This window comes from Acinonyx jubatus, chromosome C2, assembly GCF_027475565.1.
Source record: "Acinonyx jubatus isolate Ajub_Pintada_27869175 chromosome C2, VMU_Ajub_asm_v1.0, whole genome shotgun sequence".
Classification (NCBI taxonomy): domain Eukaryota; kingdom Metazoa; phylum Chordata; class Mammalia; order Carnivora; family Felidae; genus Acinonyx; species Acinonyx jubatus.
The window spans coordinates 128,332,239-128,345,393 of record NC_069384.1 but is presented as its reverse complement, the minus strand read 5'-3'; the positions used below and the strand labels follow the sequence as shown (position 1 = coordinate 128,345,393).

Sequence of the window (13,155 nt, the reverse complement as noted above, 5' to 3'; positions counted from 1 at the left end):
ATTAAGCTTCCTGGTCCCTACCTCCTTTGCCTCTGGTTATCTAACAAACCAGTCCTCCCATTTCTACCCTCTGGATCTGACCCACTGGCCCCAATCTCCCTATTTCCACACCTAAGTTAGCTCATATCTACTCATTCCTGTATATTCTTCCCCTAGTCCTACAGCTGACATGTTACAGGCCAGATGGGAAAATATTCAATGGCAGTTCAACAACACAGAACTAACAGCTCTCTCTTCTACCTTCTTCCACCAGGGAGTATTTCATAGAGATGTACTATCGGAATGAGACGCAGCACGAACCATATCCCCTCACACTGCCAGGCTGCACTCCCAGCTGTCCTCTGACCAAGTTTGCTGAGCTGGTTGCCCCTGTGATCCCCCAAGATTGGTCCACGGAGTGTATGACCACAAGCAACAACCAAGGTACTTACTGAGGATGTTATGGGTTAGTGTACATGCAGAGCTCTGTAGAGAAGGCAGAATACCCTTTCTCCAGACAGGTGGTGCTTTGAGAATATCACTCAGCCATCACTCCCAGCTTTGAGGGAAATAGGTTTGAGGTGATAATTGTGTGTTCCGGGGACCCCCCCCCAACTTCAGGCAACTCCAACCTCTCCATGAGGCCCTGCCCCTACTTGCCTAAACCTTGACTTGGTTTTTTCAGTGTTTACAGAAAAAAAGCATCATGTCAAAATATAATCAGAGGCAAAACTTAAATCAAAGTTCTTGGGGTTGCCATGAACTGGCCACATAGAGCCTTTTGGTTTTTTTTAAGGACTTCCAGATTTCATTTGAGCAGGATTAATGAGGTTGCTCTTGAAGTGTCTGAAGTGGAACAGATTTCAAACAAAATCCACAATCTAGGGTGAGAGCAAGGAAGGGAAGAAGTTCATCCTAGGCAAATGGGCAGAGGACCAGCTTTGGAACTGTTAGTTCCAGCCTTCTCACAAGGAGAGGCAGATAAATGGATACAGTGGAACAATCCGGAGAAATCACCTCCACCGGGACATTGGTACTATCTTTATATATTTGTGTTAAAACTAATTGGGTAGAAAAGCTGAAAAATAAACACCTCTTTGTATCCTTTAGCCCTGGAAAATCCATGTTACTTTTGAAGAAACCAAAAGCAAATTTGCCAGAAAACTTTGCTGTATATAATATATATGGCAGCTCTTGGAGAGCAGACATCCTGGCATATAAGTAATTTGGTGAGAGCACAATATTTAGGCACAACCATCAGAGATGAGTACCCTGCATGAGTGGTTTCTCTTGGAAGATGGTAAGACATGTTGAATGTGGAGTTGATTTGGGAGAGGAAGTATGATACATATCAAACTGGAACAAAATTAGAAATGTAAGAGCGTTCCTGAATGCCTTCAAGATCAAAACTTACCGGAATGTTGAAAAGTATGGCTGTGATAGCTGTTCTGAGGACGAAAGGAACGTGTAAGGTTTTGATCCTGATTATCTTCAGAAAACCTAAGCAAACTCCTGGCCCTGCTGAAACTACTCACTATGCAAGAAGAAATCATATTCAAATGGCACTCTTTAGAGTCTTACAGATTTGCCATGTGGCAGATGTAACACGCCTAGAGAACACTGTGCTACGTTACCATTGTAGAAAAAGATGAAATGTTTTCTAGAGATGGTTTCCGCTGGGTGCCAGAGTCCAGAGGAAAAACCATTCCCTCTCCCAGTGAGTCATTGAACGACTGACTTGAGACACTGATTCATATATTTATTTGCATTATTTTTTCCCAAGGCAATATTTGTCCTCAGGGCTGCTCTCTGATTACTCTTCTCCCCCATGCATGTAACTTTCCTCCACAATAAGACAAATGTAAACTAGTGAATAAAGTCATTAGTAGGGAGTTCAAAAACATTACTTTTAAAATTATTTTTGAAAAGTGTGTGTGTGTTTAATTAGAATAAAATACGTGAAGGGCAGATTTTAGGGGCTACATTTTTGTTTGGGGATTTTATTTTTAATGTAACAGGAGGGAAAATATTAATGTAAAGTAAAAATGGATCTTGACTGGCTTAGGTGAATATTTTACATTGAAAATGAGTTTAGTTCGGTCTTTACTACTTCAGAAAAAGGTTAAGCTGATGGATGGCTCTGCTTTATCTATTAAGATGGAACTTGCAAGAAAACACCCTTGGGAAATTTACAACCCAGTGGGAAAGCAAAAAGATACATATTACACAGAATAACAAGGGTTATATCTTACCACCACAAGGGTTGCTATGGAACAAGAGTTAACTGGATTCAGAGGGTGGGAGGCAGTAAGGAATGTCAGGAAGGGCTACCTGTAAGAGGTAACAATTGCACCATGTGAAGTCAGTTTGGATGGAAGTTTCTAATGGTACAGCACAAGGTACTACAAAGCCATTTATCAAATCTCTCAGTGGCTTGAAGCTGGAAAGGGTAGAGGACTTACTCAGCAGAAGGTTCTGGGTCCAATGAGATTCCCACAGGTTTCCTTCAAGGGTCCAATTCTAATAAGATCAAATATCAACGACACAAGAGCAAGGGTTTTTATCTGTTGTGTTCTCTCTTATATCTGTCTCAGAAATACCTGTGCCTGACATGAATTAGTGCTCACTAAATATTTGCCCAATGGATGTATAGATCACTTACCTTTCCTCCTTGAACATACCGTCTCTATCTTGATCAGCAGTGATACCTGCTAACCTGGGGGGTATTTTTGAGCCCATCCTTTCCTTTATCCTCCATAGCCAATATGTCACCTCCTCTTCACAAATCTTCCTGTAGAGTATTTATAAAATTCTTTTCCTCAAGACACCAGTATCAATTCGGTATTCAAATGGAGTGAAACCAATTAGCAAAATATGTTAATAAAACAAAAACTGAAGCATCGGTGTGCTGGAGCCAACACATACCAACCTCGAGAGTGGAATGTGCACAGCCCTTCCCAACTCTGAATTCAATCACTTGACTTTGGCAGCATGAAAATGGTCATGGTGTCATGGCTGGAGTGTCTTCATCACAGAAATCACCATATGCCACAAACCAGGGCTTTGTCTTTTGTGGTTTTGATCCAGTTTACTAGCACACCACTGGATTGAGCTCATAGAAAACTTCAGAGTTTATAACATGAGGCGGTCTCCAACAAAGCAAATTCAATATCTGAAGTTCTTTAAGGAAAAGGGATTTGATTTGTTCTATATGGTCTCAAAGAGTGCTGCTTGGGGTATCAGGTAAAAATTTCAGGAAGACAGACTGTTTTCAGTGTTGGGAAATTCCTGGGACAGGAAATCCTATTTGCCTTGCCAGAGACACCATGAAGCATGCCAGAGCATGGAAGCGTATAGGCATTGAATGATTCCTTAGTAGGGCACAAAATTTAGCAAATAGGATGCCCAAATCAATTTGAATAATAGCTTTAACTACTGCATTTTTATAATTTACTCAGAAAAAAATGGCTACAGAACATTTAGGGTGTCCTGAGAAAGCCAATACAGGAAGCAGGACAAACCATTAAATACAGGACACATCGTGTATGTGCAGAATGCCTGGCTACTCTGCCACCCATGAAATCCTACCCATACCTGTAAGCAGTATTATTCACTAGCGTTAGTAGACCCAATTAATATCACTGTCATATCAATTAAAGTAAGCAGACTCTTTGCTGGGGAATTCATGATAAGTCTAAGTTCCATACTATGTTACTTGAAAATAAAATCCCTTTTTAGAAAATGCTTTCTTAATTCCAAAATTTTACTAACACAGTCAGACTTTCATTGCTAGCACTCTCCCACCCCTCTCCCTCAATCTCCAGCACCACATACTTAGTGGGAAGGAGAATTAATGGTGGGAAGTTCAAGTTTCTCCTTATAAAAAGCTTTGTAAATCTTCAGCAAATATACACATGCCCAAGATTCAACCATGAGCTTCCTAAAGGCAAGATCATTACCCTTTCCCTCCTTAAATCTTCAGACAATGCCTAGAACCTGGTACCTTCAGTCAGTATTTGCTAATTGAATAAATGTTCAGCCCTTCACACTTAGCCTGGCTTCTTCATGGCTGGACCCATTTATCAGGAGCTTAGAACTCACTTGTTCAATAAATAGGGGAGAGAAGCTATGAATGAGCCTCAAATGGGAGTGTACTATAAAGACCCAGTCACCAACTACATACATATATGTATATACCAATATGTCTGTATTATTTGGCCTGTTTTCAGCATTGTCAGCTTGGCATTCTTTTGTTCTCCTCTTGCTTTTTGGAGCCACTGTTCATTGATACCTCTTCCAGCACCCCTCCTCCCTCAGAGATGAAGCCAGTTATAGCACCTGTTTCTCATTCTTGTTGCTACTATCATCAGTTTCCCAGGACATGTGTCATCATTCATTAATGGCATTGGGAACTTGCTCTGGTATATATGCCAGCTCACTCCTCACTCCCCCTCCTGTCCTCAGCCTAGGCGATTCTGACATAATAGTGGCCCATCCTATACCCTGCCCACCCACAATAATATCCAACCCTTGGTTAAACCAACCACACAGTGTTGGCATTCTGATCTGCTAAGTTGGAACAGAAGCCTATTGTTACCATTTCAAATTATGAATATTGAAATTTCTACTTCAACCCCAGCTGGTTCTTTCAACGCTGTTTGGCCAAAGTATTCACCCTTCCTGGACCCTTTTCCTGAGTTCTACAGGAAGGCCTTGTTATTTTCCCCAAACTTTCAAGTTCATCTTGGCTTGTTTAATTCTAGTGAGATGTCCTTAGAAGAGCAAGATAGTCCACTGAAAACTCTTTTAGATTCTCCTGTCACTACCACCAAACATATTAGTAGCCTTAACTTGACTCTACTGCTACTCCTCAAGAAAACATGTTACTCCCTGAGTATCCTTTCCTCATGTGTATGATCCCACCCCTCATTTCCTGGGACCTCAGTGAAGCGTAGCTTCTTTTTCTTCCTCTGTGGTGGCTTCCTTCTACTAGGAAATGCCTACATCTCTCATCAAAGGACATCTCAAGTGCCTGCTCCATCTCACTCTCTTCAATCCCAATTTTCTTGAACTAATCGTTTGTATTCTGTATTTCCTCCTCGCTCACTCCTGAACTATTCCGTAAAATGATGTTCTTCCTTCCATCTCTTTTTGGAAACTTCCCTTTTGAAAGTCACAGCACCTAGCTCAGTGACCTGTTTTTGTTTTCCTGTCAATAGGACATATCCCCACTTTACAGAGAAGAAAATAGCCTCAGAAAACAACATGCCACAAGTGTTAGGGTCAGGATTCAAGCCTCACAGTCTCTAACACCATGTTTCTACTATATCATCTTCCCTTTCCATCCCACACTGTCTTGTTGACTATTCCCCTGGGACAAATGCCCAAAACTTGAATTAGTGGGTCAAAGTATATGAATATTTAATGGGGTGCCTGGGTGGCTCAGTTGGTTAAGCATCCGACTTCAGCTCAGGTCATGATCTCACACTCCATGAGTTCAAGCCCTGCGTCGGGCTCTGTGCTGACAGCTCAGAGCCTGGAGCCTGCTTCGGATTCTGTGTCTCCCCCTCTCTCTGCCCCTCCCCTGCTCAACCTCTGTCTCTCTCTGTCTCAAAAATAAGTAAAAACATTAAAAAAAAAACTTTTTAATGAATATTTAATAACAGGTATTTTTTGAGTACCTCTCATGTACCCAATATGTGTCTATGTAGCAAGTGTTAAGTTTGTTGAGAAAGTAGCAGCAATACAAGAAAATTGTCCCCATGTGACCTGGACCCCTTGGCAGGGAGGACAGGAGGATAAAAAATTAAATAAGCCCTAACAGTTAAGTATGGTAATACTATAATAAAGGATATAGGGGAAAGGAAACTAGCTTAAGTCTAAGGGGTCAGAGAAGGCTTCTCAAAGGGGGTGCTGTTTAAACCAAAGTCTGGGAGCACCTGGGTGGCTTAGTTGAGCGTCCAACACTTGATTTTGGCTCAGGTCATGATTTTACGGTTTGGGGGTTTGAGCCCTGCATCAGGCTCTGCACTGTCAGTGTGGAGCCTGCTAGAGATTCTCTCTCTCCCTCTCTGTCTGTCCCTCCCCTACTCATTCTTTCTCTCTCTCTCTCTCAAAATAAATAAACATTTTTTTTAATTAAAAAAAAATAAACCAAAGCCTGAAGGAAAGAAGGAATTAACAGGGTGAGTGGAGGTGAGGAGAGAGGAGAGTATTACAGACAAAAGAAAATGTGTAGAAGCCCAGAGGCTAAAGACAACATGGGGCATTTTAGGAACAGGAAGGAGTATGTCCGGTCATAGTGCAAACACTGGGAAGGCGGACATTAAGTGTCTCAGGTCAAGTTGAATAGCTCTAGTCATTAAGAGGTTTTCGGCAGAGGACAGATGATGGGATGGGCTTCTTGTTTTAGAAAGACCTCTGTCCTCAGTGGGGAGAGAGGATCGGAGAACAGTGGGACCGAGAGCAGGGAGCACAGCTGGGAGACTGTTGCAGTAATCCAAGGACGAGGATGTGGACAGACTTATTCAAACAGGAAAGAGGAAGAGTATACAGGACGTCAGGAGTAATGGCGAGAGGAAGAGGCTTTTTGATACACGTTGCCAAAATAGATCTCAGAAGAGCAGTGCTGGCTCACACTGCCTTCAGTGGCTTTCATGTGTTCCTGTGCGGTAGGAGAGCTTGTCCGATGCAACTGATCGCTTTCTTTCTCAGACCCTAGAACATTACTCTATCAAACTCACAAAATGCTTCTCAATACACGGGAGCATAAATTTTTAAAAATTGAGGAGATATGGGGCACCTGGGTGGCTCAGTCCGCTAAGCATCCAAATTCGGCTCAGGTCATGATCTCACAGCTCATGAGTTTGAGCCCCACATCGGGTTCTGTGCTGTCGGCACGGAGCCCTCTTGGGTTCCTGTCTCCCTCTCTCTCTGCCCTTCCCCAGCTTGTGCTTTCTCTCTGTCTCAAAAATAACTAAAAACATTAAAAAAATTTTTTTTTAATTTAGGAGAGGGAGAAAGAGTCTCTCCTGAGTCTTTTCTACGTTCTTAGACTCATATCTTCCTCCAACCCCCTAAATGATAACATCCTACTGGCTTGTCCTTGGTTCCGTCATTCTACCCTCGCCATGAGCCAGCATTACCCAGGCCTCCATCTTCTTACGTCTACAATTCTTATTTCCACATCTGCATATAGAATTCTAGATCTGTTTTTTTCAGCTGCCTACTGATCATTTCTACGAGGATATTAACCCATCTCAATCCTACATTTGAAATAAAATGTATTATCTCCTCCACTCCAAACTGATCCTTTTTAATGGACTTCCAATCTCCGTTCATAGCCTAATCATCTTCTTCACCCAAGCTAGAACCCATGGGTGGCCGTGACTCCACTTCTCCTTTACCAGTACATTGTAATCCATCACAGAACCTGTCAATTCTACTGCAAGAGTATCCTAGAATTCCTTCATCTGCAATGTCGACCACACTTCCAGTGCTGAACCCTAAGTATCTTGTCAAAGGCATTTTAATAGCCATCAGGCCTAGGGTGTCTCCACCACCCTATCTTTCTCTATAGTTGTCTTCTTTTTTTAAATACAAATTGGGCCATGTCACTTCCATGTGTCATAATTGCTGATGATTTCCATGTACCCACGACAAACCAGACCTAAAACCTAGGCCTCAACCTACCTATCTAGTCTTAACTCACCAGAAGCTATACTCCAGCCACGTGCAACTGCTCATTATTTCCCAAACACGCTCTTGTGCAACTCATTCTGTCTCATGGAAAGTCTTATTTACCTCAAAGTTCTGCTCAAATCTTATCACTTTCTCAGAAGACTTTCCAACCTTGTTCTCTTCTAAATAGAAAGCTTTGTATTAATTGCAACTTTTTCTCTACTCCAATGGCATGTCTTTTATACTTCTATTTTACTATTTATCACATGATCTCATAATTGTCTATCTGGTTCTCCCACTAGATATTGGTGATCTCAAAATCAGGGATCATGGAACCCCAGAACCCAACACACCGCTGACCTGGCGTATGGTGTGTGCCCACTGCATGTCTAGGAAAGACTGAAGGAAGGGAAAATATTGGGGAGGTATATTCCATGGGACTATTATGACAATGTAGCCAATAAAAATAATTGAAAATACATTTCCAAATACAAATAATCATCCATGAACATTAACTTTGAAGAATCATTAGTCTCTGCCTTCTTCCCCCATTTTATTTAGCTCTTTCCTTGCTTCCTTCCTCAATTCTCTTCAGTTTCCTCCACCTTTATATAAACTCCATTCACAGGGGTAATGGCACCCATCCACCACGACCTAACTTTATTAATATTAATCTTCTCGTGATGCTAAGAGGCATCCTGACATTGTGAGAAAAGCACTGAACTAAGAATTGAGAACCTGTGAGTTCTAAATCATTCATTTTTTCCACAAATATTTATTGAGCATCTCCTATGTGCCAGGTATTGTTCTAACTGCCAGGGATACATTCATGAACAAAAAGACAAAGTTTTCTGCCTTCATGAAGCTTACATTCTATTAGAGGGAGAGAGGGTTGGATAATGAGTAACAAATATAATAAATAAGTACTTTGGAAGGTGAGGATCCCAAGTGCCAAGCTGGGGTGGGAATGGGGAAAGGGCATATTGGTTGCACCTTTAAGTAGAAAGTCCTCATTGAGAAGATGAGATTTGAGCAAAGAAAGCAATAGAGTTACCTGACGCAGAGATTCATGAGAAGAGCATCTAGGCAATAGTAGTAACTATAGCAAAAGTTGTAAATGGGTGTGTGCCTGGCATGTCTGAGGAACAACAAGGCCCATGTGGCCAAAAGAGAGTAAGCAAAGGGAAGGTGGTAGGAGACGAAATCTATGTTAATCAGGCCTGATGATATAGAGCCTTATAAACTGTTATCGTTAGGACTTTGGTTTTCGTTCTGAGTGAGAAAAGCATTCATTGCAGACTTTGTTTTAGGTAGAAGAGTGTCATGATTTGAATTGAAGTCATTTCGCTGCTGTGTTGAAAATAGATCATAGGGAAGAAAGTATAGAAGCTAGGGAACAAGTCAGGAGGATGTTGTAATAATCCTGGGTGGTGGAGAGAAGGGGAGAAATCATTGGTTTCTAGATATAGTTTTTGGAAGAACAACAGGACTTACTGACAGATTGATTATAGGATGTGAGAGAAATAGAGGAAATCAGAGGAGATTTCAAGAGTATGGGGCTGAGACAGAAGAAGGAATTTTCCATCAACTGATATGAGGACTGCAGGAAGAACAGAGTTTGGGGCAGGGGAAGGCATGAAGGGATTGGGAATTCAGTTTTGGACTTGCTGAGATTGAAATGACTATTCAATGTCCAAGGGAATATGTCAAGTACACAGTTGGATATATGAGTCTTGAGTTTGCAGAAGATTTAAATTTGGAAGTCATTAGTGAACTGAGTCATTAGTGAATCATGAGACTGATAAACCTATATATTCCAACCCAAATACAATTATCTGCTTATCCTTAGCCAAATTATCTAATCTCTCTACTTCTTTTTTTTTTCATGTCTACAATGATAAGGTTAGGTTAAATAAGTGATTTTCAACTGTGTTCCATGGAGCATGAGGGCTTCTGTAGACAGAGCTGCCAGGTCAGAGAGATGTTCACTCTCCCACTGCCTAAACCAACCACCAATCCTTTAGTTTTACAATGAAGATCAGACATCCATTTAGAAATGGTACAAATTGATATTTATGATGGATATACTACAGTGTACCAGGGTGTGCGTGCGTGTGTGTGTGTATGTGTGTGTGTGTGTGTGTGTGTGTGTGTGTGTGTGTGGAGGGTAACTTCCTATATGTAATAATGAATAGCATCTCATAAAAAATGACCCCGTATATCTCCCCATGACTGGTCAGCTATCAAAGGGCTATGTGTAAATAAAGGTGCAGATTAGCAATAGTACACAGTTATCTTAAAAATGCTTGTGATTGTTAACATGTGCTCAAGGTTTCTTCTCTAAAATGTATTTATTGAAAAACAAATTCAGAAACTAAAAGATGATATTCCATTTCTTTTAGACCCAATTAATGATAGTATTTCTGTTGACACTGAGACCATGAACAATTGATCATTTTAACTGTATAAAAATGCATGAAGTTAATGCTGGAAAGGACCTTAGAAATACTTCAGTCAAAAAAAATAGAAGAAGAAGAAGAAGAAGAAGAAGAAGAAGAAGAAGAAGAAGAGAAAATAAAAATAAAATAAAAGGAAAGGAAAAAGAAATACTTAAGTCAATCACCCTCCCTTTATGGTGGAGGAGCTGAGACTCAGAGGTCAAAGGTCATGCCAGAACTAACCTAGGTCATTTCCTGACTCCTAGTCTAGTGTCTTTTCAGCACACGCTACTGGTTTCAAGGTTGCTTCAGAAACACCACTGAATTTTTACAATTAAGGCAGAAATCAACATTGATGTGTGATCTTCCTATTTTCCTCATTTTATAATCTTCATATTTTCCTAATCCATTAATTTTACATTATGGGTCTTCCAATTTTTCCACAGTTCTAAGGGTCGTCCTTGCTGTTGCCTTTTGCCTGGTGTCTGGTGTCCTCGTGGTGTTGCTGCTTACCCTCATCCGCCATGGGCCCTGCTGGCACAGAGACCCCTATCGGAATATCTGAACAGATGGCTGAATAAGGGCGGACACACCACACCAACCACCAACCTCCTGGGATGCAGCACCTCTCAGTGATGCCTCATGGAAAGGACTGGCTTTCACCATGTGGACATCACCCTGCCCACACCCTTCCCTTTGAGCCTGGCTAGAGCAGGGTCTGAACTCATAGTGACCCAGGGACTGATGAATGAACCCCAAGTTACTTGGTTAGGTCTCCTGATGGTTAGGCCTCCTCATCATAGTGCAAGCTTCTCACGCAGCTAGAAAGAAGTTCTTCTGCAAAGGATAGTTGTATTCTCTGGCATGGATGTCCAGAAAGAAAGAAAGAAGTTAAACTCCAACCAGCCTTTTGCCTTCAAAGAGCAAATGGTTACAACGTGTGACAACATAGATTAAAGAAAACTGGATAATGACAATACTTACACTAGAAATAGTATCATGTAGGATGATTCTTAAGAAATAAGACCCAACCAGAAGGTGTAAATAAATCTTTTTTTTAGCTGTTAAGTAGGTTGAATACAAACATGTATACACTCCTGAAAAGAAACTCCTACCCAGTGTTTGATAGCTAACAGATTTCTGTATGTGTACATATACTAACACATACAAACACATAGCTGTATTGAAACTGCCTTAGAGAGAGGTATTTAATTCTCAGAAACTGTAATATCAACTATTGTAATTGTTGCTCAGGTCATTTTCCCCACAATTTCTATAATGGGGAATAACCTGGAAGTCCATGCAGTCATGTTTCTTTTTTCTACCTCTACCATGAGACTGTATTTTTATTTTATTTTTTTTCAATATATGAAGTTTATTGTCAAATTGTTTTCCATACAACACCCAGTGCTCATCCCAAAAGGTGCCCTCCTCAATACCCATCACCCGCCCTCCCCACCCTCCCCCCCCCCCCATCAACCCTCAGTTTGTTCTCAGTTTTTAACAGTCTCTTATGCTTTGGCTCTCTTCCACTCTAACCTCTTTTTTTTTTTCCTTCCCCTCCCCATGAGTTTCTGTTAAGTTTCTCAGGATCCACATAAGAGTGAAACCATATGGTGTCTGTCTTTCTCTGTATGGCTTATTTCACTTAGCATCACACTCTCCAGTTCCATCCATGTTGCTACAAAGGGCCATATTTCATTCTTTCTCATTGTCACGTAGTACTCCATTGTGTATATAAACCACAATTTGAGACTATATTTTTATAGTTCCAATTTCTTCATTTCATTTTAAAAGTAAGAGACTTACTTTCATGAGAATTTTCATGGCCACTATGAGATAATAATATATTTAATTACCACAAATAGATCTACATTTCCCAAGTGGTGAAGTAGAAAGAAAAATGGGATGAAGGTTGATGACCCTATGCCACAGCTCTGCACTGGCTTTAGGCCAACAACTTGGAACAAGTTCTTTTAAGTCTTTTAAACCTTGGTGTAATTATCTAAAAAAGAAGAGTGGACTAGATAAACATGGAAGTCACATCTAGTTCTCATATTCTGTGAACAATTTGTTTTTCATTTCATTTCATTCATGGATTGGTCATTGTCCAAGAAAGCATGTTCATAAATGGTACCATTACAGTAAGCCTGATATGTATTCTAAACAGTCTTAACCCATCCTGAGCTTTTAACCATCCAATTGGTGGGAAATTCAATCTCATTCATTCGTAGAGTTCTTCACCTTCTCAGGTATTACTAAAGGTCCTGGAATGTTGTGGGATTGTGTGGATGAGGGTCCTTTAGACTGCTATCTACACTGGTCTCCAATAAACACACTGTCTATTCCCACATGGTCTCCTGAAGGTAGGCAGAGGACATCTATGCATGGCTCCCAAGACCACACACTTGGACTTCACCATCCTGGCATTGTCCGTTCCCCTACCTGGGGTGATACCTATGAACCAGAAACCCTCCTAGAACCCCACCCCATCTCTGAGTCTCAGGAATCTTCTTCACCCCTTGGATTCCATGGCTTTCTCCTGTTAAACTTCAAGCACTTACCTCTATCACCCTCACTTTCTATGTAATTTTCACTGAGCTAAGGCTATGCAAAAAAAAAAAAAAATCTTGAGAAGGAGTTGTGTTCTCTTGCCTGGCAACTGCTGCTTTCTCCAGTAACACAAAAGGCATGTAGGAAAATAAATGAAAGATCTGGCTTCATCCTCAACTTGGGAAGAGGTAAAACATCTATAGCAGGAAAAACAAATGACAAATTACTGTCTCTATAAAGTAGCCAGTCATATTAGTAATGGGACATAATATCTTATGCTAATAAGTTATGAGACTTTAAAATAGAAGTAGAAAACAGAACCACAGGCCAAGGATCTTCTCACGTATTTAACATTGTTAGAGGACCTACTGTTAGCTAATCGCTGGCCTACATGCTAAATTGTCCATCCCTAATGTGATTAGTAAGGCGTTTGACCCCAACAACAGCCTTATACAGGGCTGGTAGAATGTGAAAGTAAAAACCTTCACAAGTTTTCCCTAATATC

General features: G+C 40.9%; 1 protein-coding gene across 4 annotated transcripts in view; it reads left to right on the top strand.

Moving 5' to 3' along the window:
* The window catches only part of ACP3 (acid phosphatase 3), a 45,197-nt gene extending 34,032 nt beyond the window's left edge, over window positions 1–11,165 (top strand). For 2 of the 4 annotated variants that reach the window (XM_015068463.3, XM_027061845.2), the window contains 2 exons: window positions 254–423; window positions 10,544–11,165. In XM_015068463.3, coding sequence (XP_014923949.1) covers window positions 254–423; window positions 10,544–10,662 — 289 coding nt within the window. In that variant the 3' untranslated portion in view covers window positions 10,663–11,165. Of the gene's footprint in view, window positions 1–253; window positions 424–1,089; window positions 4,709–7,961; window positions 9,741–10,543 lie in introns of those variants that run through there. The other 2 variants (XM_027061843.2, XM_027061844.2) reach the window with 2 other exon arrangements.
* The last annotated feature ends 1,990 nt before the right edge of the window (window positions 11,166–13,155 follow it).